Below are 27,372 nucleotides of genomic sequence, written 5' to 3' on the forward strand. Positions count from 1 at the left end.
AGGATCTACAGTAGAAACAAATCAAACGACCTGCATTTCTATGGACATCTGCCGATGCTCATACGGTACAAAGCAATAACTCGGACCTTTCGAGGCACGGGCGTAAGGGAAAGCTCTTTGCGAAGCCATTCACGTGGAACACTATTCGCGAAGTTTCGCGAGCTTAATCCGAAATCGAGTTCTTTACGAAAACACAATGTGATCCTCGGATTCCCGATTCAACTTCCGCCATATCTTCGATGTAAAAGAGGTCCCTAGAAACATCGGCATCTCGAAGTTACCGAATGGTCGTTTCTACGAGTACATGCGCGGAATACGAAGCAAATTGCACGAGGCTTCACTGTAACTGCGAGCCATCGGAAAAAGGAGGATCTCGCTTCTCGCGAGGACGAAAAAAAGTGTGGATAGCGTTATCGTCTTCGGTGGGATAAAGGAAGCGCAGAGGAATGCGCATTAAAATTCCAGGTAGACAGAAGTGTGAAAAGGAAATGAAAACCGACACAGAGTGCTAGCCTCTGGCGAAGGCGAAGAAAGAAGAACAGATTGCAAAAAGTTGGAGGACTAGGGGAACAAAAGAACGACGGAGGACTGGCTCTTATGTCTGTTTTCGTCACTCGTCTGTATGTCCATTCCCAAACGCGTCCACGGCGAACAAAGGGATGCACCAGGTTATACTCAACTTTCCAATACTGAGTCAAGGTGTCTGTCGATCGGCCACAAAAGGAAAATTGGCTGCAGCTCGTGAAGAGTGCCCGGGAGAAATTCTTTAACGATACCCGATGAATCTTTCAAAGCTAATTATTCAAACGACTGGGAATCGTCGAAAGAAAAACCGCAGTGAGAAAGATGGAGCTTTCAGCATGGGAGAACGTGCTAGGGAAACGTGCACAGATTGTTCGGTTCTAATTAAGAGGTCTTCAGGGGTTTAATCGCGGAGCTCACTGACGTGACAGTGAAAACATAAAAAGGAATTAAAGATTAAACATACACTTCTGAAATTGACAACAGCAGAACGTGATCAGAAATTGTACGCCAATATGATTTTGAATAAGAACTATTTGTTGATTAGAAATCATCATCGGTGACCTATGCTACCTTTCGACGAAAATCCATTGGAGTAATTCGAGAACGATGACAGTGGTAAGAGAAGCCTAAATTATCTTGCCGAGTGTTTTCATATTGAGGACAAATCTGATTCATCTCTGATTGGCAGCCTATGAAAGCGAATATAGGGATACGAATATGAACTGATGCAGTACGAATTGATCCGGCGGGTCAGCGGTTGACCAATCGGTCTGACGAAAACCTGTTAGAGGAGTCCGTGCATGAAACGGAAGTGGAAGTGGGTGTCGTCGACGAGTCAAGCTTGCCAGTTTTCCGCCTTCTCTTTGCGCGTAGACGCAGCCTACACGGTGGGGTAACAAGTATCGATGGCTGCATTATATCTCCAGTGACGCAGAATTATTCGAACGTTTCCCTAAATGCCTTCCGAAGGCATGATCGTTGCAGCGATCAATTGAGTTCAAAAATGAAGGAACGTTACTGACACTAGTAACTGTGTGAGTGATAGTGATTTTCACATTAATATTGGCAACTTACAGTGAAAATTAATAAGTTTCCATGAAAACAAGTGATGAAAGAATTGAAGCCTGTCGCGTTGTGGGATGATTGATGAAGTTGAAGAAAATTCGAATAAAACTATGGAATCTATCTATACATAGTGATGTGACAGAAGACTAATTATCTGAGACTTTTTTAGACCAGCTTAAGGACAGTGTTTGTGTGGAACAAAAAAAGCATTCGAACATGACAGTGACGCTACCTCTAAATTCTATTTCTGTCTATATTTGCGCTCTACAGTGTGGATAACAAAATTACAGAATTAAGAATTAATAAAACTAAATACTTTCAACGTAAATCTAGTTACTATTAAACAAATCGAAAGTGAAAAGATTCATTTGTTCTTATATTAATAGTCTACTAAAATAATTAAAGAAATGCAGGCCGATGACATTTTCGAGATCTCCACGTCCGACCCTTGGAACGCCACATTATGGACAGATAATTTCACTTATATGGATAACGACACGAATACTTCCGACCTGCAGTTGAGGAACCAATTTATACTCCCACTGTGGAGGCAAGTGGTTTGGACGTTACTGTTCGCGGGTATGATCATCGTTGCCACCGGTGGCAATCTGATAGTGATATGGATCGTGCTCGCGCACAAGAGAATGCGCACGGTTACCAATTACTTCCTGGTGAACTTGAGTATCGCGGACACGATGGTGTCCACGCTGAACGTGACGTTCAACTATATCTACATGCTGAACAGTCACTGGCCGTTTGGCACACTCTACTGCAAGATCTGCCAGTTCATTGCGGTGCTCACTATATGCGCCAGCGTCTTCACTTTGATGGCGATTTCTATCGACAGGTAAGCGTCGCGTCCAATACGTACCCACACTACTGGCTCTCACTCTGCACTTTACCAAACGTTTCACCTTTACGACGCGGGATTTTGTGATCGCATAAAGTAAAATGCGTACCATGGGTTATCTGTATTATGCAGAAAATAGACGTAGACTAGTGTTCTTTGGAAATTGTATTGGGCTGGTGCATAAATTTGTGTCACGTCATTTTTCCTTTTTTCCTCTGTGGAATTCTTGATATTCATCGAAATATGTTATTATCATGATTTACATACAGGGTAAGGATACGTAATATGGAATATCTAATTTTAAATATCTCCCAAAAACAGAGAAAGTATCTTTTCTAACGAAACAAACGCAAAAAGATAAAGAAAATAGTTCAAAATTATATTTAAATAATTAAATACGAAAGAATTTAAATGATTCAATATTTTACATGATTCCTGAGAGATATATTTAATTAGTAACTGAGATTTTGTGGTGTCCCATAGTACGTACTCTTCCATATTGGGTATACTTATTCTATGTTATAAATACAAGAAAACATAAGAAACTATGACTATTTTATAACGTAGAAAACATATTTCTGATGCATGAAAAAAAGGAAAATTGATGGATATCACTACCTTTTAGAATAATTTTGGATTTTTATATAGAACATTGAGCACATAAACAGTTAACATAACTAAAGATCTCCGATATTCTTCTATCTTTCCACATTTCGCGATGCGATAATTTGACATGGATTGCAACCATACCTACATCAAAAATAAATATAAAAGCCAGAATGGGAAATTTGAAAACGACAAAGGCTTTGATCAAATTTTGACCCCTGCAGGAAATTTTAATTAAAAATTCGTTATAATATGTGAGATAAATATGAAAAAAGTGAAGAGAAGAATTGACAATTGCACAGAAAAGAAAGAAAAATATATTGTATAAAAAATATTTTATACGTAATGAGTCGAAGCTTATTTCTTACAGAAGAAGTTTTACAAGGGAAATTGCAAGTGATTTCGATGCGTGAATACAAGAAAGTAAACTATGGGAATTGGTAAAATATCGAGTATTGGAAAAATATAAGTCATCAAGTGTAACTGCCAGCAACAAATTTTTGAGAAAGAAATTAGTTCAATATGGTCGACCATAAATTTCGTTTCTAGTGAATACATAATTCAGCGATCGTTCCCGATGCCACAGAAAATTTATTAGGATCGGTTTAATGTAGTAATAACTCCGCATGCGTTTCGGAAATGAAAATCGTTTATCGAAAAATCAACACTGAGAACCAAATTTGGCATACCTACATTTCTGTAAATGTGTTTCTCATAGGCTTTGGAAATCCTCCGAGAAAAATTTTGAAGGAAAAACATTTTCACTTTCCCGCCCCGTATTCGAGTAGAAAAACTTAATTCAAGAAAAAATCTTCAAAAAAGTTTAATTCAAGAATGAAAGAAAGAGGCTTTGTCTTTTGACCTGGACCCAAGCCCACTGCTATATAATTTTTTTTCGCAAAGTTACAACAGCTCAAAGATAATGAATATTTCAGTCCAAAATTAGTGATCTTTAATTTTGCAAAATATATAATAATTAATACTCGTATGTATACAACGTTTTAATAGAGAATGTGGCTCTCGAGTATTTCTGATAGGCAAAATATGGTTCTTATCACGGCAGGGTTTGGGCACCAGTGCCATTTATATTTATATCGTGGCAGATCTTGCAGGGTTTGGCCACCAGTGCCATTTATATTTACATCGCGTTATCGTGATTTTAATGAAAATTGTGAAATAACTCCAAATTTATAGTCGATAAAGTTTTTATGTTATTTAGAGTATGATTTTACTTCGTCTTAATTTAATTACTCCAATAAACAGTACTGGGAATATTCAAGGTGTGATAAGCAGTCGTAAAGATGCATACTTGCGGTAAAGTTCAAGATTGCATAAATTTGACTGATTAAGGACTGCTACCTACAGAACTTGGTCGTACTTAGAACAAAGTCATTCATTTCAAACTAAATTTAAATTAGTATCAAATCCTCCCCTAAGATTGGATCCAGGGACAATGGTAAAAGAGTAGAGGGATGAAAGCTGTGAAATGGAAACCGCAGGAGGAAGGCTGAATGTCCGCGAACCAGACGAATATATGCTTTCCTGACCCCGGCTACACAGAGGGAAATGCCACCTTGACAATCCACCACTGACAAATAAATAATGCTCCGTCGGAGCATAAAACAAGAAATGAAAATCACCATTTCAACCAACGGAAATTTAGTTTCATTTGTAGCTTGATAATGGATATGCTGACAGGTGGTGGACGATTTCATCTGCATGAAAGCATTAACTAGGTATAGTTTCTTCCCTTCACAAAATTCATATGAACAAACAGTCAAAATGGAATACGAAATTTAGTGTTATTTAAAATCAATATTTTTAGGTAATTCTAGGTTCTACGTTTATTGCAATATTTCAATCATTAATTTATCACAACTCAGGCGTCTATCATGGACGAATACAGCAATCGCTACTTCTGGGTAATAAAAATTCTGCACGTGCAACGTTTCCTATCCGGCAACAGGCTTTATGGATACAGAAAAGTACTTGCGCGATAAATCCAGAATTCATTTTCACGATAAAGTAAAAATAAGAAGTAACTCTTTCCCTACCATTTACTTAGACTTCTTTTTATTTCCATGCGTGTTGTTTACTCGACTGGGAAAGAGGAAGTCTCTTTTCATACTTTCATGAAAAATGATCTTCCACGCGATTTAAATATTTTCAGAATTGTCATATGTGAGATAACTCATGTTTAGTTTCTTCGAATAACAGACGATTATTTAGATGTCTCACTTTATGAAGTGATCAATCATTTCATTTAAAAAAAATTAAAAATTTGCATATTTTATTAACCGAAGAACTCGTATACATATTGCACATTGATGTTTATGGAAGTCTGCTTACTTTATTTTCTGAACTGTTCGCATTTATCTTTACTGCGTCGATGCACGTTTTGCAAGTAGTATCGGTCAATGATTTTGAATAGCCTGATAGTCGCGAAACTACGATATATCGAAGAATTATACTCGAACGATTCGGAGGGAAGAACGTGAATAGCGTGTCGCACTCGCTTGCCTCTGACATGCTCGATAAATGATAATATGCGTTATCGTGTCCACGACAGAATCTCAGACTCGAGAATTTCTATTCGAGAATTCTACATGTCGATCGTGAAAGAGTTTACGTCGATCTAATAATATGCTGTAATATGAGCACGTTGAATACTCGCGTAGAATATTACGAATCTCGACGTGCAAAGTTGATATTTAGAACACTATATAATCTTCTAAACAGAAAACAGTTGATTAAAAAAATTCATTTGATAAAGGATTATTAAACGTATAAAATGTTCGATAATTACTGGGGAAAATTTAAAGTGTAATTCCGCGGGTAAAGTAGGATAAAACTAAGAGTTACGATATTGCAGTTGTAACTTCATTTTTCAATTATGAACATTGCACAAATTGCAGTAAAAAGTTTGTCTAATAAATTAGTGGGCGAGTACACAATTACTGACAAAAGACAGTGTTAAAAGTCACAGATTTATGATAACCACTTGAGCTAATTATAAATTGAACTGATTCACCATAATTTTCTCAAAATTAAAAAGCAAAATTACGATCATAGTACTGTATTCCTTAATTTGGGCACACAAAATCTTAAATTTCAAAAAGCTAAAGAAAAGAATACACATGACTGATCAAGTAAATGGATCATACATCCAATTGCATTCTCTGTAATCGTGACAAAGTTTTTGCTATAATTCACACGGCCAATGTATCATCATGCTACAAGGACTGTGTACAGAAGACACTATCGGGACGTTGCACACGAAGCGATCTACATTTATCATGATACAACATCTGAATGCTCATACATATCGAGGAGCATCGCAGCTTGAAATATTCCTATTTAGAACAGTCGCAGGTAAAGAATTCCTTTTTGAAAGGGAGGAAAGGAGTAAAAGCACGCTCTCGCGAAAGCTGTTAATGGTGTTATGTGGAGAAGGACGTAAAGTGAACCAGCGAATGAGTAAATGGAGAAGAAAGTAGCCGAGCATGTAAGGGAATCAGTTTCCTAGGTTTTGACGTAATCGTGGCTGCCGTATAACAAATGGAAATTGGTTCCTGCGGTAATGCATATCCGTATGGAAAATGGAAAACGATTTCTATCGAAGTTGCACACTCGCTAACAGGTCGCATTAACGGTTGAGAGGTCAACTGAATAATTGCCTGACTTTTTGCCTCTTTTCAAAAAGGAGAGATCACCCCTCGGTAAAGTACGTTGAAGCTCATTATAGTGCAGTCAAGCGTTTAGTACACCCACATGCGAGGCCTCGGTGGCTAGACCTTCAAGTCGCGACACTCGCCACAAAAGCTAAATAACCTTTCGTGTTGGGAACTTTACTGACACATACACAATGGCTCGCGAAAGTATTCGAATTGTGCTTAGAGTCGGTGGTAATGGGCAATAATATTTGCTTGTTAGACTTGAATCATTGAAAGCCTAATTAAATTGTGAAACATAACTTTTCATACTTTTGGGTATTTAAGATTTGAATTTTAATGAGTAGTATCGCGTAGAATTTATACTGTAAAATTTAAAAAACAGCTATTGAATCAATAATGAAGTATTCTTTAAAAACACAAAGATCACACAAGTATTTATGTAATAATGTTAATTCTCCAGTGTACGGGTGAAAAATATAGAAATATTTTTTATTAATAAATACGATTCTGCTAGGACCATCTGATATGTACTTGCAGATAAGATATATATTTATTTTAATATTTAAATCTTAGATCATATGCTCATAGACACAGTTATGATATGTATTTATAAACTGCCTTGAAGCAAAGATAAAACTATCTATGTGGCGTCACATATGTCATGAAATGTTGATAATATTTACAAAGTAATTATTTCCTTATAACTTATTTTAGTTTAAAGAAATAGTGTAAGAACAACACTCAAGTATTTAAAGAAAAAAAGATACATATTCATCACGCTTATATCATTCTTTGCAATTTGTCACACAACACGTTTGCACCATTATAAATAATTATTTAGAAATTATTCACTGCTATCCACAATCGAAGTAATGGCATTCACTGACGTCTGATGGCTTTTAATATAATATCCATCATTTTGCCCACATATAATACCACATTTTCTCCCTTATCTTGATTTCACTTCGACTCGTGGATTATTATACGCGGGCCGCGTTTATAAGTACATATAGTCTAAGATTTAAATAAACAAAAAAAAAAATGAGAAACGATATCTTCGTAAGTCCCACAGACCCAAGCAATGCACTGGAGAATTAAACTTAAAAATAATATTAAAACTTATAGATAAATGCACTCACTTAAAAAGAATAGTTGAAGGTTCGATGTTCGCGTTATCCTAGGACAGGTCTGACGAACTTTCTAAAGGTCGCGGGCCGTATGAACCTTTCCCTCAATCAGTTGGGTCTCCCACCATCAGCATCTTTCCTGTAAAGTGGGGATGGCGGATTAGCAGACTGCGAGCCGTGAACCACACGTAGTAATAAAGTTTTTCAAAGTAAACAGAAGTAATAAAAAATGTAGTGTTTTGAGAAATCCTACAAGCTACAGGTACGTATTTATAGCTGTCGTTATTGTTATTGTAGAGTGTAGGGGTGATGGAGCAGTGCAGAAGTTAAATGATTGTGGAGGGGCCTACTCCCTTACAATTTTGTAAGCTGAGCAAGTAGAAGAGTGTCAGGGGTGGCCTGCGGTTCGTAGGTCGCCAGACCTGTTTTAGGATGAATGGACTATGCAGACACATCAGTAAGTTAAAGACTCACTGATATTATCGAAAGATCGGTACACAAACAAACTCGTTATTATGAACAAGATTACAATATATTAAAAATTGAAATAACTTTGAATAATATTTGAAAAATTGTTTAAGGGAGGACACCACTTGAAGCATTAAAAAATAAGCAAAGCTTTTGGAAATTTTTTCAGAGATAACTAGTGGATGAAAAATTTAATCCTTTTGGGACAATACAAATGTAGATACCAGTTTTATTTTCCAATTTTTTAAAAGTAAAAATATTAGAAAATAGCGGAGTTATTTGGTATTCTCTTCGGGTAGAACTTCGACTATTGGTCATCGCATTAGTCAAGAACTAGGAGGTCCGAAATAAAAAACATTTGTCGATTCATAAACTAGAAACTATTATTCACAACGTGGCGTACTATTTTCTTGATATCTCAATTATTTGATTTTTTATAGGTGATCAAAGTTGATTCTTTAATGTGAATATTATTATTTCTCTTTCAAAATACTATCATTTCCACAATTATTAAAACTTCTGAAACTTCGTGCATTAGTTTATGAATCAACAAAAATTTTTCAGTTCAAACGTCCCAGTCCTTGACAACTGCAACAGCCAGCAAACAATGTACTACTTGCAGGGGTTTCGAGAACAGCGAATAACTTCGCCACTTTGTACCATTTTCACTTTTAAAAAATGTGAATGAAGTTGAAACTTTTATTTATATTCTCTACAAAATACTACACTTTTCAGTGACTAATTACCTACAAAAAAGTTCCAAAACTTTATCTATTTTTTGAGTGGTCAAGGCGATCTCCCCTTTTAAGTAATAAAAAATGATACCAAATTCAGAGTAAGTAATATAGAGTTAAAGCAAACTAAACATTTAATTTTAAAAGTAATCAAAATTTTAGTGTCTAGAAATAGTACCTTTCTGAAATACCTAAATGCAAAATTAAATTCAATTTACGAAATTCGAAACTGATCGAAACAAAGTCAAACATCTATTTTCAAGCCAAATTTTAATCTCTAAATAAAGAATGTAGAATACGTAAATAACGAATACTGCTTGAATGTTTTTTAATAAACGAATTCAATCTGGCAGAGGTACCTATTGATCAGCTAACTTTCACTTATTGGGAACAGACCACGACCTGGAATTCAATTTTCCCGAACGTACGAGATCGTTCAGTAGATAGAGTGTAATTACACAAATTCGAATCCTAACAGCGTCAGCGGTGAGAGTTCAGAAGAGACTGATAGTCGGTAAGGGTATGAAAATCAAACCTCGATAATCAGAAATGTCTGTGTCAATCACGAGTTTTACTGTAGCGATAAATTAGCAATCAAGAACAAGTGACCCATATTATTTGATTAAAAGCAAGGAGATCAAAGAAAACTGTAGATATTATTATCTGTGTGAATATAATCAGAAAGCAATTACGCGCCGAGGTGAAGATAGTATCAGTTCAGAACACAATTCTGCAAGTGCACATTTAGTAATAATACACACATATGCTTGCACATAAGTCAAATTGAATTTTGCAGGAATTTTTTGCTCACTTTTTTCCATAGATATTATAACATCTAAAATGATGAAACATCACATCTATAGCAATTTGACAGAGAATTCGACAAAATATTAACGTCTATGCGACTTTCGTGAATATACTGAAGTGTTAAAGCATCGATCAGTGGTATCTACTGTCATATTCATCCTTTACGTCAGTCTTTCATCCGGGAGTAAAGCTTCCGACGGTTTCTCCTTCGATGCAGATAAATCACAGAGGCAGTCTGGTCATAATGCGATCTAGAGTGTCAAGTGTAACCTGAATAATCGTAATATTAGAAACAATGTCAATCAAAACACAGTCTTTGCTCTCTGCAAACTTATCATTGTCAACAGAGTTCATATGCTACTGTCATCGCTGCACAATAGCTGTTTTAATATTTAGTTCCAATTTGAAAAATTGCTTAGTACTTCACACAAATAACACAATCACAAATCGTATTTATAATTGCTCAAAATACTATTGTCCAGTTTACAATTTCTATTAGCAATTGGCAGTTACATTAGCTTTAATACTCTGGGATCTAATTAAAGATCTAAATTTCAATGTGTCAGCACTTAACTTAAAACTCATAGCGATAGCAACAGGTTGAGTAATGGCCTATTACCGAGATTAAACAACCAATGGCGATGTAAATATTACTTCCATTAATAGTAACAGTAGATTAAAATTTAAATGTAATACGATGACAAGAATGAAAGTATGACCTAGAGTATGTAAACTAAAATACTTAGGGCTTAAAACGTAATCTTCGCTTAAATAACCATGTCTATTTCTATTCTGCGTTAATATACATTTTCTTCAGAGGTATTTGTTCTGAAGAACGAAAGCATAAGGAGGAATTATTAAACACCTATCCATATTTATGATAAATATTTCCTCTTCATTCTACTTTAATTGAATATTTTCCCCTATACTTGAGAAGGTGCATACTTCGGAACCGTTCGATTATGAAGCACATTTTAGTTTCGTAGAATCCAACCATAAATAAACAACAGGAATATGAAGATCCACGTGAATCGAAATTCAAACGTGAACACAAACCACAACGCGAATTTTAATCAAAATGCCTACGGTGCTATTTCCCGACAATTGGAGAATCGATTAAAATTCCGATGTCAATGTTGGTGCCAATGGATCGATTCGAGAAAACATTCCCATATCGAGGGAGAAGGTACCCGCGAATCTTAACTTTAGTTTCAATCCGAACATCAGTCACAATATGAACTGACTTTAGACGCTGCAAAGGGCACTATCTATTTATGAGAACTGATGCATCAGCAGGTCAGATTTGCAGCAGAATCTCAGAAGAGAAACAAAAAATGGTACCCACTTCTGTAAAAATTTCAGTGCTGCGCATAATGCATTATAACACTGAAATATTTTCAAATTGAATAACTTACGCAAGTGTTCTAAATTTCGTTTGAATCATTATTAAAATAATAAGACGCTTAGCTAGTGCTTTATTATTAAGATCATAAGAAGCTTAAAGTTTTGCAAATTTTTGAAGATTTGCTTAAGATTGAAAAGCAAAGGGGAACATAAAATATTTCAGTGCAGCAAGGGGCTAGTTGAGATTTACAATTTTTCGAAGTCTTCCTAAAATGTTTAAAACTAAAACCTTCGCTGGACTATAAAAGCAAAACGTGCAGATTATGTTTCAGAGATTTTTCAAGCATCCCATTCTAGAGTATATCAGATATCTCCCTACGAAGGCAACGTTTACTTCAGTCATTCATAACCATGTCTTGATGCATTTCCATCGCATTAATCTTTGTCACTTCAACTTTATAATATCGTATTGTCCACAAAATTTCATTGAACAAAACTTTGCCATATTTTTTCGCAAGATAGAAGAAGAATAGAAATCTATTCTAATTCAATCGGCATTTACATAAGATACGAACAATATTTCTTGAAATTCCAGAAAGTAATATAAACTTCCAACATACATCAATTATCTTTTGACAGATGAAATATCAAGTTTTATTCAAAACTCCAGTATCTACATTAATAAAGATTAATTTAAAAAGAGATATATGATAAATTATCTATATAATGAATAACATCACGTTGAAACAAAAACTGTAGTCTAATAATGATTATAAACTTATGCTATTTAAATATTTCTTTTTAATATTTCTATCTTTATATTTCTCACTCTGACGCAAAGAAATGCCGAGAATTGTTGTTGGGCCAGCAATTTGTGCGTCTTGAATAACTACTACTAGCGCATTGATTGGTTTTTCCCTACGCAACAATCAAGATCTCGATAGGATACGTACTCCTGGGACAGCCAGCAATAATTCATTTTTTTAAATCACCAATCTTGCTTGAAGCAATCTATGGAACTCGTGAAGCAGCAGTTCATTGGAGTTTATTATTTATTACTGTACCCCGTTCTTATACTGTGTACTTGAACAATATTCCACTTTTATTATTGCGCAAACTTCGATACTCTGGCAGTACAGTAAAGATGCATACAAGTCCAAGGACAAGATTTTAATGAAACTTGAATAGTGTATAACATTGCGGTTATTACAGAGTCGATGAATTATCGTTTAAAACTAAATGAAAATGACTAACTTTTCCATGAATGAATTTAACTTTCAAGTAAACTTTCTATGTTACCACAAAATTCTAATTTACATGTGAATGCCACAGCTTTCTCGTCACAAAAATTGCCACTCGCATAGAGCAAGAATAGGTTAATACATGAATTTGATTTTGGGGTTCGACAAGTAAATTGATTCTAGCTAATTACTGTGAGTCACAATTGAAAAAAAATTGTATAAAATCGTTGCAATAAAATAATAGTTTCATAAAAATATGAATACTTTTATTTCTAAAGGAATGAAAAAATGCATCGAAAAATATAAAGGGAGAATAATATAATAAACTGAAGAATCGAGAAAGTTCTACATTGTTAAACTAACCTGGAAGTAGAATACAGAACAGAAGACACCAAGTATCAGGGACAACGTTTTACGAAACATTGGATGGAATGAATTGATTGGAGACCTTGTTTCTGGGACAAGACATGCACCCAGTTCGTAAGTAGTTGCACGTATGCAGTTTCTCACAGGGTTGCACCCACAAGACGTCAGTCTTGCAGGAATTTCAGGTCAAGATATCATCTTTATGAACCAATGAGTTGTAGCGAACTATCGTTCTTGAAACTTTCGTCGACTGTCAGCGCTCAGTGTCAGTCTCGTTTGCGATGAGGACTCGATGAGAGAGAAGAAGAATCAAGAAACAGAGATTCCTTTAAATTAATAAATTTTCAAATAATCTTAATGTAATTACGTTCAAAGGAAATAAAAATAATTAAGTAGTGTAAAAAATTGTAAAGAAATGGTTATTCCTGGTGACTATTGATCTGCATAAAGTTTACGTTTCTAAACCATTCTGAAAAGAATATACTTTTATCGAGTGAAAAAAATAGCTTTGCATTTTTAACGGGGATCTTAAAGATACGATATCACGTGGAAGAAATAATCTATATACACGCTCAATTGAATTCTATGATTATACGTGTTGCAAGGTAAAGGAGAGAAAGCTCTTGAAAAGATTGGTCTGTTGATCGAAGCGAAAGGAAATCACGTTTCAAAGCTTCGTTCGAGCAAAGAGCAACGCTTAATACAATATGCTCAAAGGGTGAGAATTATATTAAATGTCCCTAAAAACACAGTGTTCGTGTATACTGAAAGCTGAAACCAATTGTATTCTTAAGTTTTAACGGTGACTTCTTATTATATGAAATATCCAGTTTATTTAAGATCTAGAGTCTAGACAATATAATTGGTTTGAGCAATTGAAACTGTAAAAGAAAAAGCAAATTATAGAAATCGTTATAAAATGTACAAAGTAGACAATATAATTGTTCTCTTTATTAATTACTTTGCTGGTTCTTTTAAAAATTAAAAATGCATTGTGTACATATAAGTGGAAATAATGAATTTCACATTTTAAACGTGACGTTAAAATATTCATTGATTAGAAACGTATGATTTAACAAGGGCTGTTGGTGAAGGGTTTTTAATCTCGTGAGTGAAGTACACGATTAATTAATTTTACTTGTTCGGAACGTGATGAAGCCGTGTTCTCGACAGAGAAAATGGAATTGAATCATTCATCTTAAGGAGTGTGTACTGGTCTGCATACGACAGCATCATTACAGTTTCACGAAACGGTCTTTAAATCATTTACATCGAGAAATTTCCTTTAAATTATATCGAGAATTTAAACTATAAATATGACAGAAATCTTTAAATAGTTATCTATAGCCGACAAAAAATACGAAACACTTTTCGGCTGTAGAAGCTCAAGTAAATCACCACTCAAATTAATTATGCAAACATCGCATCAATATACATCAACGAATGCGATGTTTAGTTCGATCGATGTGTATTACGTTATAATGACATTAAAGATCTATATACCGCATAGCAAATAGCATTCCAGGAATTGTGCTATAATTAGACCCGAAGATAAATTACATGTGATATGATACCCATATGCCATATCCACTTACGTTAGCGAGTTGGAACATTTCATAATTGCCATTAAACTGTTGATCAAAGGGTAATATCCCAAATGCCTCGTATTGGTGTATATTACTGAATGTAAAAATTCAGTGACTTTAGAGAAGTGGCGAACTTCAAATGTATGTATGCTTCCTATGTTTTATCACAAAAAAATGCACAAATTTTACTATACAAACTTTTACAGTTATTTAGATCTCGAAGATACCTATACTCAGCGTTTCAAATTCCAGTCTGTTTACGACGGATCTGACATCCAGCTGATATAAACCTTTCGCCACGGAACCCTCTCTGGCGACCTACATTTTAAAAACTGTTTAAGAATCGTTCGATAGATTCTGTCGACAGCCCCCATAAACGTACATTCTTCTCTATTTTTATTTCTATTCGAAATAACAATAACCTTACGTGGTATCTGAAATTCAAAAAACAGCTACATACAAAATAATTTAACTCATTTCAAAACGTAAGTTTCAATCAACTACATCTGTGTATTGTCGGTCAACTAGATTTGCAATAACAATTATCGATTACTTCTCCCTTGATATTATTTTATTACTATAATTTCTATAGAGGAAGAAATCGCTTAGTACACGCTTGTAAAAACGTATTTCATGACTACTCCTAATACACTAACCAACGTATTTCGTCACCTGACAAGAGCCAACGAGATTTAAGTCGAATAATAAAGTGGTAAGTCGTCGCTGAAATCTTAAAGATGTACAAATCCCTGGGAAAAGGGAGTGCACCTGCAATTCATCCTACCGTGGTTCAGTAAAATGGAGTAGTCACCTGGATATTAGGAAATAGATTTCACAACTACTTCACTTTATCCGCCGACCGTCCTCCTTTATGCCATCCTGCACCAATTCCCATTTCTCGAGTCACGGCCAGACACGTTACACGAAGACGTACGTCGGTGAACTATGCTTCTTCTCCATAAAGATTTTCACCAATTTCCTCCAAATGCGGGGTACGAACCATTCTCTAAAATGGTGTACGCAATCGTCGCGAAAGTTTGTTAGAGCATCGTCCACCGCCGATGGTTTTCAGATGTCATAGATTTCCAGGGCGACTTTATAAATTCTCGCGTCGCGTCGTTTCATTCTCATTCAGGCAGAGAAGCGTCACATTTGAAACCGATTTATTACCTCGACTGTACGCAATCATCGCCACGAGAATTGATGGCGAAATCTGCTAAGGGTGAAATCTCATCTCGGTAACGTCTACTTATAACCACCGAGCGTAAAGAATTTTAATAGAATCGTGTGCGCTGTAACGCTGTACCTCTAATACTTCCTTGGCGTGCCTATTCGAATTTTCACCAGTGAAAATGACCTCATTGATAGATATCTATGCGCAAGGAGAGAAATAGGAACGACTCGCGTGGTGTATATTTAAGACTTTCGTGCACAATCGTGTCTTAATTTTAGAGCAGGGTAATTTCTACAGTGGAACGACGGAGTTTGAAAGTTAAGGTGTTTTTACTGTTTTCCTGAAAACAATTTGTACGTGGAAGTGCTAAGGAAATGGATACTTAGCCTCAACTATAAAACGAGTGTTAAAATCCCTCGGAAGAGAGAAATGTTGGCTTTGGAAAATTGTATTACTAGATAGCCATAAAGCTTCAGGGAATCCAACCCCCCCTGAATAGCCAGGCAATTTTCTTTATCTTATTGCCACCTGTTTTTTCCTGAATCGTTCTTAGAAAATTGGTTTCCCATTCTCTCGATACGAACTGCAGCGTGATTTAATCGCGTGTTAAGTATTACCATACTTTTGCATATACATGAACGAGTTTAAAGTCACTTACTCTCTATATCCTATATACTGTGCTACTTTCAACTCTCTTTGAAATGCCTGAAGCTTAAATCTGAACTAGATCTAAACTTTAAAAAAATATTTACTCGCTTTTTCTTTAAAACACTAATATTCAGACTATTTCGTTTAATAGTCAATTCGAGATGGACATTTTAATTTTTCCTTTTTTAATTATTGATACACGTTTCGTTGCAGATACATGGCAATTGTGAACCCGCTGAGACCTCGCATGGGCAGAAGGGCGACACTCTGCGTAGCCATCGTCATTTGGTTTGTCGGAGCTATGCTTTCCTTTCCTATGTTATTCTTCTACACAACCTACACGCAGAATTTCGCTAACGGGGAGGTGCGAGTGATTTGCTACAGCGACTTCCCCAACAGAGACGACAATGGTCTCAGTTACGACGAATACCTGTGAGCTTATCTTAATAATTAGAACGCACGTTTTATTCCTAACACTGCATGCTGTGTGAAATTATACAGAAAATATTAATGATCATTTTAGCACGTAAGCCTTGTTCAAGTTAATCAAGTTACTGGAATTCAAGCAGCTTGAATGTAAGTGATTTGAAGAAACTTGACCAATGTGAACTTATTATTTTACTCGACCTGAAACATCCCTTTAAGTTTCTATTTCATCTAGGCACGTTCAGATGAGTTAAACTAGTTGAATTCAAGTAGCTTGAATACAAGTGATTCGGGGCAATTTAACCAATGTGAACGTGTTATGTTATTTGACTTGAAATATTTCTTCAAGCTTCAAGTAAAGTTGACGTTCTTTCGATTTTTGCTTGCCTTGAAATACACATTAATTGATGTATACCATGATGTGTACTGTATCATACAAGGCAAATTTCAAGTAAATTGACAAACGTGTGAACGTCAAGGTAGCTGTCAAAAATGAATATCTTGTTTGAAAAATACATAATGAAATAACCATCATGCACTATTTTTATTATTTTTGCATGACAGCTTGAATTCAAGTTACATTCGAATTCAGACCACTTGAATTCAAGTAATTTGACTTGTGTGAATACAAGCTTGTGTTCAAGCTACGACCTCAAGCTACTTGAATACAATTTGCTTGAATTCAGGAAACTTTACTAATCTGAACGAGGTTTTAGCAAAACCCTTAGGAAAAACAACTGAATTGACACAGATTGATGAATTAAATGCAAGGATAAAAACGACTGCTAATTTTAAAAATTTTCGAGAACACGTGTTATAATTTGACAGTGAATACAATGTGTTGTTAGAATCTTTTAAGAAATAAGAATAACAGAAATCATAGTCACCGTTTAACAACAAGCTGCTTCTCATATATTGAATGGAATCAAATAACTAAAAGGAACGCAACAGAAACATCGGTTTTCCGGTATATCATAAAAGTGAATCCCTGTATTCGCTCGTCAACTACAAATATTACCCTCCGAGTAGTTTATGACTGACGATGAGCCTGCTGGTCAATAAATTTTCCGTGAAACGTGTATCATCTATACTACAGCCAACGCTCTTTATGTCAACGAATAAAACTTTTATTGCGCTAAAAAGAAAAGCTCGTTATTATCATCGTTCCACTGAAAAAGAAATTTTACGGATCGTAATGTCGCGGAAAATATTTCTTTTTTTAAACTGTAGGGGAAAGAGGTGTAAAGGAAACTCTTATTATTGCTCTAAATACTTCGTTTGACAGTTATATTTGTAACTTTTGTATTTTTGTATAATGAAAGCTGAGCTCATTTTAATTGATCAAGTAGAATAGGTATTATTAATGATATATCTGTGATCACAATTGTTGGGTATTCTTTTTCCAAATTACCTTAGATAGTAGCTAGAATTTTCAGAATTTCCTTGCTAATTAACTATGAAACAGGTTCTTAAAATTTGCATCTAATTTTCATAAATAAGTTACCTGTTTTTTCATGGATTAAATTATTCTAAAACAAAGCATGTTTTAGAGAAAATGTAGATTGTGAAACAACCCAACTGTTACTAATTTCAAAAATAATAGTCGACGAGATAAAGGGCGAGGTGGTGTACAGGAAGGCAGAGCAATAACGAGATCGTCTGATCGAGGATGAGGACATCCCACTTACTCGAAGTCTGACGAGAGATTGGGGTTATAGTAGTCGCTCTATGACTGATAAAGGACGGAGTTATTCTACTTACTGTCTGCCTGGTCAGGCACACAGATATTCTACTTACTGAATATCTGACCTAGTCTTATCGTATTACTGCTCCAACTACCTTTCCTCTCAAATCCCTTAAGCCTAATACAGGGTGGGACAATAAAACGGGACTTGTTTACAAATCTTTACGTTCTGAAATTAGTAACTGTAATTGGTTCAACTTACAATCTACATAAACTCCAAAAATGATGTATTTTTTCGATAATTTAACAAGAAATAAATTATAAAATACTTTTGTAGCTGAACCTATTTATCTATCTTGAAAGTCTTCAATGCACATTGTTTTCTGCCTTTCGTCTTATTATTTGCATAGTCACTATTGCCAATTGAACGAGCACGTAAACTTAAATAAAATCAGTAGGACGTAGTTACCCTATAATGAGACGTCATCTACTTGTCTTGAAAGGTAACAGAACGAGTTGCAATCTCTCGATTTAATGGCTCCAAACAAATACTCTATATAAACTCTATTGGCGTTCTGCGCCGTTACCTTTAATTATAGGGCGGAACTGATAAAAGTGTGCTTTAGACTCTCGCTGAGTCGTCCTGCACAGCTATAAGCATCCTTTTAGCTTTGTCATAAAATTCGTTCGAACCGAAATCCTTTAAGTAGTTCTAAACGCTCCTAGATTGGAAACTCTCCCTCAACTACTTCGTGTACTCTTACGTATCTAATCCTCGAGTATGTACTTGGTCAAGGTCAATTTTACCTTAATTTGAGACAGTAAAGCTGAAGAAATCAATGTTTTAAAATGATAGTTCTCAATGACAATGAAAGGTTACAACTACTTTAAGACAAACTTGTGTTGAAAAGCATAAACGTAATTTGTAAGACATTCAACTGATGCATTACGTAAACTCCAATTATCTCTATGCTTCCGTTAACACGTTTTGCCTTCTTTTTTTGTCACCCAAAGTCGTTTAAAATTACATTTATCTTTATCTTAGGGGAACTTCGAAGATTTCTCGCTAATGAGGTTGTCGCAAAAGAGAAGAGTAACTTTAACTACAGATTTTCCAATCGCCTTAAGAACACTACTCCAACAGTATCAGCTCTCAAAGACGCCAAGAAGATGAATATTAATCATACAATTCTTCAATAAAAAAACTTTCAATATACACGTATGCGAAGGATCTACTTCATAACACCAAGGCTACAGTATCATCATTAAAACTATTTTTGCAGAAACTCAGAGAATAAGGGTTCCTTAAAGAATTGATTAACACACGATCGTGTGTACTTAAATTTATGAAGTTTATTCATTTCAAGATAATGGAAACGGAAAATGAAACGTTCGAATCTCGACTGTGTCAAAATGTCGGTAGTATGAAATGAAACTGAATATCAGAATATTAAGAAAAAGATTTACATTAGCGTTGATTTTAAAACCTCGTTCTGAAGATGAAAGTTTCATTTTACAGACAGTCATTGTTACAGTTAATGAGGAGAATAATGAATCTTGTTTAACAGCGTGCTGGATCGAATGTCTAGAGTGTTGCTCGCTTCCCTGCTTTGATTAAGCCGTTGGATATTTCACATCTCAATTTCTACCCTTCGTACCATCACCGTACAAGTCCTCGCTTTAATAATTTTATCCGCGTTCATTAGCTGGATATTCAACCGATTTACAAGCAATCGTGCAATTTCTTCGCTGAAGTAGCCAGATTTTCGCAGCTTTTTCAGCAAGGAATCTGAATTATTAAAACATATTTCGCACAGAAGTCAACAATTTGCACACTTGTTAATCTAACGAAAAAGATTAATAATTGGAGAATCTGAACGATGACGTAATATTCCTTGATTTCAACATGTGTATCTCACAATCGATAAATCACATGCAAGCTTACTTATTAACTTTTCTAACGATGACGCCATCAAATACAATCATGTATATGTACTTTGTACATATAATTAATCTAATTAATCAATAAGCTCGTCAGAAATTAATACAACGTAACAAGGTGCATGCAAACACGTATTACGTTTTAAAATACCTAACATGTTTACATAAGGCAAACCAATATGAATTATTTAAGATATAATGGCTAAAAAGAGTACTGAATATTATTGATTACTATACGTATATTTTAATTACACGTTTGTCAATTTCAATGTACTTTGTTCTCAGGTACAACGTAATCTTTATGATATTGACGTATTTTTTACCAATTGCATCGATGACGTTCACGTATGCCAGAATTGGTTTGGAGCTCTGGGGGTCACAGAGTATTGGTGAAAATACAGCAGGGCAGTTGGAGAGTATACGAAGTAAACGAAGGGTATGTAGCTATTGCTAATCGATTCATAAATTCTCATGAAACATACAAAATTCATTCGTAAACTGTACCTTCACGTTTGCACTTTCTGATCGCATAACACTTCTAAAACTTCCAAAACATTTATCAGTCTTAGCCTTAGTTGTTGCAATAGGGGAAATACGAAAATTCAATAATATTTGCTAATGCACTTGCGTACAAGTAGTTTTAAGGGTACTTTAATTAAATCACATCGCAGTTTGCAAACGCCATCGGAGGTTACACAGTAAACTGCTCTTATCATCTGTGGCCCTGAAACCCGCAGGGAATCCATACAACCGATTTCGATTAATTAACTTTACGCAATTTTCGTTCGCATCCTTCGGCACTGTGTCTGACAGAAGATGATAAGACAGCTATGACACTGAAAATACTTCTGGGATTCTCTACAAATAATTATTAACCTAGACATTGGAATATTGGTTCCAAAATAATTTTATTTGTGAACGATTTTTTCTGTGATATTTCAGAAATATGTACAATACAAATAATTCTATTGAAAGTTGTAATATAACGTTGCAATTAAAGTTTTATCATCATTCTAGAAATTCTCTTCTTAGAGCATTCCACAGCTTTCATCCCTTACTTAAATACTGCAGTAAGTTTTGAGGAATAGCAGAAAGTTAACTCGTCAGACGTTAAAAACTGCAAGGTTTGACTTTTAGTCTTTAACTCACTACGAAACTTTTTACTTACGTTTCTCGCTGAAATAATGTGCTTGTACAGTGAACGAACATAACTCTTTAAATCTTCTTTACTTTTACAGGATCATATTTTAAAATCGCCCACTGTATACTTCACTTCAACGCATTCTCGATTATCTCGTGCAATAAATAAATAGACAATTCTTTGAAATTAAAAATTTATGAAGGGTTATTACAATTTCACGGTCATCTGTGTAACAGTGAAAGAAGCTTCCCTCCGATAGGTAACTAATTTTTTAACGAGACAAATAACTGACACCAGACGGGTCGGTCATTTAATTAAATGGAAGAGGCGAAAGCAGGAAGAAGGTTAAAGGATTATTCTGCGCACGACTACGAGGAAATCTTCTACAATTCCCTACCATGCTCAAGTGGTTCTATTGGATTTCGATTAAACGACAAAAGAGCCTTCACTTTCCTCTACGTGTGGAATCGTTAGCCTATCTTGTCACGTATAGAGCGATAATGTCCCGCTGGTCAACGCTAGCTATCCGCGAAAAAATTTTCGCGATTGTAAAAACCGGTCAGGTACGCATAGATATATTCGCAACGAAATGACGATCGATTAAGGCAGATATATTTGAGTAATATTGAAAGCAGATGTATAGAAAAATATGAAGTTGCTCGCTTAAATTGCTTCAGATGTAAATGGATCAATTCAAACATTTTTTATCCGAGATAACGCGATGCGTAAACTTCCGCAAACTTGATAAATCTTGGGGTTACTTTAGACTTTAAATAAAATTTTGTATGTAATGCTTTTTTATGTACCTATCTTCTGGTGCGCAGAGAGATGAAAGTATTAGCTTTTTAAGGAAATATTTCTTTGCTTTTTAATTCTCTTAAATTGAAAAATATTTCTACTGGCTTTTATCTCCATGATAAAGTAATAAAGTTAAATAATAAATCCCCTCAGGTCTTTTACTCGTTTCTAGTACAGTGTAGAAGCTATTTCGAAAGCCCACAACTTTTTACTTCTAGTTTTTCAGATTTTGCACGTGATTGTTTTACTGCATTTTCACCCGTTTTGATAAAAAATTTATTAAGCTAAAAATTTATTAATTAAAATCAAGACTGGGAGTTTTTATGTTATATGCATATTTAGCGTGAACTTATATTACGTCATGTTGATATAATTCTATCAAATAGCATCATATAAAATGATATATCTAAATAAAAAATAAACAGCATTCAGAACTACAGGTAACAAAAGTAAAACAGTAAAATCTGGACGAATGAAAGAAAACCTCAAAGGTATTTGTTATTCGAGTTCAGAGTAGGAAATCGCAAGGGAATGTCTGCTGCTTCTTACGGAAGGAAACGGAAGAGTTCCGTTTTTCCTTGACCTGAATTGTATGTTTAGCTTTTACTATCTTTTTAAGTAAAAAATGAAGATTGAAACCCTAACTTCAAAGTGAATTAATGCCGGTCTGTTGAAGCGCACTCGAATTCTGTGCAAGAACCAGATATCCATGGATATACTAAGAACAATATAGTAGATAATTGTTATTATTCTATCACTTGAATTACTTAAATTTCTAGACAGTAGTTCCAAAAACTATAAGTATTGCATATTGTACATACGCTGTTTATGAAAAATTTTCAAATTTTATACAGAAATTTGAAGATTTGAGAATCTAAAAATTTGAAAATTCAGGAACCTGAAATCGTTTCCGCTGGAGAAAAAAGAAACAGTAGCTTCTATGTAACCCAAACTACGTTATCCAACTTCTCAGTAAATAAAGAAAGCCCCCATATTTTGTAAATCCCAAGAATAACAGAAATTGTATTACTACAATATAGCCCACGTATGAGGGCGTACGTGATATCATGAGAGCCTGGCAGATTTCTTAGCTGACTTGCAAGATACCTTACAAAGGTATTTCCCGTTTCCGCAACAATTTAAATAGAGCAAACGCTGGAAGCTTACTGCAACAATGGACGTCATAAACCGTTTCAAACACAGTCCCTGAAATCCTCGAAATTTCCGCTTCGCTCAAACAGCGAATAACGGACTAGTAATCGAAAGTTTTTCTAAATTCATTAATCGAATTCATTCATCCTGATTGAATGCAATCTCGACGAGTAAATCGAGCGAGCAAACACTGTTACAGGGTTGTAGACGAGTGTACAGTAACGAGCGATCCAGCAACGAAACTACCAAATAGTTTTGAAATCCCTGTGGGGAATGCCCATGTGCGAGAGCTAAGGAACTGTAGACATCAGTGTGAAGGTGTCCCACGAGTATCGGCGGCCTTGTACACCGTGAATGCGCCTCGAAAGTCTAATTACACGAATAAATACAATATGGGGGGCACAGGCAGATAGCTATGAGATTTTCTCGGCGACAAGACTAAACGCTACAACGGTAGGGGTGTTAGGAGACAATGCGTTTATCCCGCAGCGTGTGCCCTGTACATAATGGCGCGATGATACAATTTCATAGTAGAGTGATTTCGCAAACCAGGGCCAGACAATGACGAGTGGAATTCCGCAGGACGATGTTTCAGGGGGACTTCCGCGGGATGAAAGTTTAACTTAGAGACGACTAGTTAGTTTCATTCCAGATTCCTATTCGGTTCAAGTTACTGCTTAACGAGCTTACGTTAACGATACGCTTGTTCACCTGTTCATTACGAAAAGAGGATTGAACTAATTACACGAGCCTTTGTTCTGGTTCGTAAAAAATTTAAACGGCTAATTGTGTGAAGGTACGAAAGTAAGGGTGACCTCTTTCTTCTGCCGCAGAAAGATTCGAGGAAATTTGATTTGGTACCAAAGTCAGAAATGAGTGAAGAGTTGGAAACGAAGTTTCAGTTTTTCTTTATTGAATCGGATTTCTTTAAACAGTGAATTTTAATACGAGGCGAAATAATTATATTTTTAAAATGAAGTGTACTAGAAGTACAGTACCATTTTATGAAGAAACGTAAAAGTTCTTGAACAAATTGTGGCGGTGAACCTGATTGCACGCGAAATCGTTTGACTGAAGCGAGTAGTGCACCTTTAATCTGAACCGATTTCCACTTACGAGAACTATTTCTCGACCAATTTAAACATCATATTGAAGCTTTGTACAAAATGCGCTGTATTCGGAACTATTGACTGGGAGCCATATAAAAAAAGTAAAAGAACCGACAATAAATATTTGAGAAAATTCAATTTTAATACAGTCACTAAAATACTTTCAGAAACTGTTTCATCGCGTTTCGATTATTATCGAGGATGAAACTTGGCTATTTGAAGAAAGATTAATAGATCTACGAAACAAAAAGTGTACAGAGGTCGAATGGGGCTGAAATAGAGGATATCCGTGATATCAGAAGTAATAACGTTCGCTTCTTCCTACGTCCCTTAATTGCTCCTCAATTCAACGCCGTTTGAATTCATTTTACTTTCGGATAAAAAACCAGATCTCCTTTCCTCGGCGACTCTATAATTTTATTCATGAATTTCAACTTTTCAGGGACGTTAAAGTGCACCCGGCTAAAAGTAAAACGTTTTATCACCTTCATGTCGCACGTATAACAATTAATCCAGTAAAAGTTCTTTTATACAGTAATAAGCTTTTTCTTTACTGCTTGTTCTGTGACAGATATGTGCGAAATTCTTACATTTTAAAGGTACTGTAAAAAATACCCTTTAATTAATCTAAATTACCAAAGAATTCTTATCAATATTGTAAAAAGCAAACTATGTCAAACGTTTAGCAATTAAAACGAATAAAATAACCGATATTGCACATATGAATTGCGAAATAAATAGCTCCGATAAAATTTCATTTTTCTGTTTGGAAAATAAAATACTTGCTAAATATTTTATACTAAGTTTTGATGTATACACAATTTGACTGTAAACAATTTACGATACGTATGTGAAAGTAAAATTTTATATGATATTAAAAATGATTATGAAACGAGGGATATTGTACCATTCACGTTTTAACAATTTATTTTTCACCACTACAACGACTATTTATTCTATCCATTACTGTTCCCCATGAATTTTTTTGGCGCTTCGTAACATTACGCAGAAATCATTTTTACTAAATATAGAACTCTAAAACTCTACAGTAACACGAGATTATAAAATATCAGCTGGAAAATCGGAAATGATGAAACACAAATTAGAGACGTATCAAATATTAACTAAAAATGTACTTGTTTCAGGTCGTAAAGATGATGATCGTGGTGGTAGTGATATTTGCAGTGTGCTGGTTACCATTTCACGTATACTTCATCGTAACGTCATACCTCCCAGAGATTACGAACAAGCCATATATCCAAGAAGTTTTCCTCGGTATCTATTGGCTCGCGATGTCGAACAGCATGTACAATCCTTTAATCTACTGTTGGATGAATTCCAGGTAAAGCGTCGTTTCGAGAACGTAAGTACCCTTACATAACACCTGATATCGTCAATCTGAACGTATTTGTTTTAATCTAATTAGCATGTACATATGTACATGCTGTACACTTCAAGATGACTGTAACAAACGAACACCTACGGGCGATAAACGGGAAAACAGAACCTCGACTTTCAATAGGTAGTTGCGAACAGTGAAACAACAGTAGTTAACGTCATTGGACTATTATTAGCTTTTAACAACTCTGGAGGATAGCTAGGAATAAAAAAGCCAACTTTCTTGGAAAGTTTTTTTCTGTTACTTGTCATTGGACTTTGAAGAAGTTTTCACGACGTGATAACAGTTATAACACTTTGAACTCGGGGCCCAGGAACACACAAAGTTAGCATACTTTAGTGGATTCACATCTTATGGAGAATAATTATACTTGCTTCTCCTTGAAAGAAACACAAGCGTTGAGAATTCGCTGAACGAAAGTTGAAGTAGTTAAAAAGACCATTGTCTACCGTTATTAATTTCCATCGGTTATTTAAAATGGAATACTCTGTCCATCAAAATGCCATACAAGGGATAAAACCAAACAATATTGATCTACCCACAAAATAAATGGAACAAGTGTCAGATGATTGATTTCAAAATAGCCAGTTGCCGCAATCCCCTTTACGTGTCATACATAGGAATTGTCCCAGCACCATTTACCATAGTACCACTGTCATTGTGTCACACCAAATAATCGAAACACTACGACCATCCGCAACGAGCAATTTTGTCACAGTAGATCAATGGGTACTCGTCGCTAACATGTCGAAAACTAACGTATATCGGAAGCACATCTGGCACAAACTATAACACACTGTATATGTTCCTTCATTTTTCAATAAGACTCTGTTCAGATCGTATACTAAAGCGCTTTGCAATTTCTTCTCAAAGGTATTACTCTCTATAACATTTCGTCCGTTGTCAGAAAAATTAGTAAATTTATATCGTTTTAAATTCGTCTCTGCATTAATTTGCAAAAAAGTAACCGAAGTCACTCACTGACCCATTATTCTCCAGATACAATTAGGATAGGAGAGAAAAGTATGATTAGAATATTGTGTATTTGGAGGACACTAACGTCATCTTCGCGCCTATTCGATCCCATTTCCCATGTTAATTGAGGCTCCACCATAAACAAAAAGAATGTTTGCTATTTTCTAGATTTCGACGAGGATTCGTCCACTTCTTTTCCTGGTGCCCAGGGGTACGTGTTCCCGCAGAGCCTGCATTATCGCGATCAGAAGCTGTAACATCTCGGTATAGCTGCACCGGAAGTCCCCAGTCGCACACAAGGATATCACGGAACGGTACGTCCTCCTGCACGTCCTCGGAACGTCCTTGCACTACATCGTCCACATCTACGAACGAGTCACGCTTCGGACACGACGACACCCAAACGAACGAACGAAATTCGTACATAGATTTGCACAATCTCTCTGCTGACGTAGCTATCCGTTCCACACATACCGATGCGGATCGCGAAACGTAGTATCAAAATAGTGATCGAAACAGATTTAAAAAAAAA

At 35.4% G+C, this 27,372-nt stretch overlaps 1 protein-coding gene across 3 annotated transcripts in view; it reads left to right on the top strand.

Moving 5' to 3' along the window:
- Positions 1-1,250: 1,250 nt before the first annotated feature.
- The window catches only part of LOC143183609 (tachykinin-like peptides receptor 99D), a 28,180-nt gene continuing 2,058 nt past the window's right edge, over positions 1,251-27,372 (top strand). For all 3 annotated transcript variants that reach the window (XM_076385234.1, XM_076385235.1, XM_076385237.1), the window contains exons 1-5: positions 1,251-2,437; positions 16,429-16,647; positions 20,552-20,702; positions 25,612-25,808; positions 27,009-27,154. In XM_076385234.1, coding sequence (XP_076241349.1) covers positions 1,998-2,437; positions 16,429-16,647; positions 20,552-20,702; positions 25,612-25,808; positions 27,009-27,154 — 1,153 coding nt within the window. In that variant the 5' untranslated portion in view covers positions 1,251-1,997. The remainder of the gene's footprint in view (positions 2,438-16,428; positions 16,648-20,551; positions 20,703-25,611; positions 25,809-27,008; positions 27,155-27,372) is intronic.

Source organism: Calliopsis andreniformis, chromosome 9 (genome assembly GCF_051401765.1).
Source record: "Calliopsis andreniformis isolate RMS-2024a chromosome 9, iyCalAndr_principal, whole genome shotgun sequence".
NCBI lineage: Eukaryota > Metazoa > Arthropoda > Insecta > Hymenoptera > Andrenidae > Calliopsis > Calliopsis andreniformis.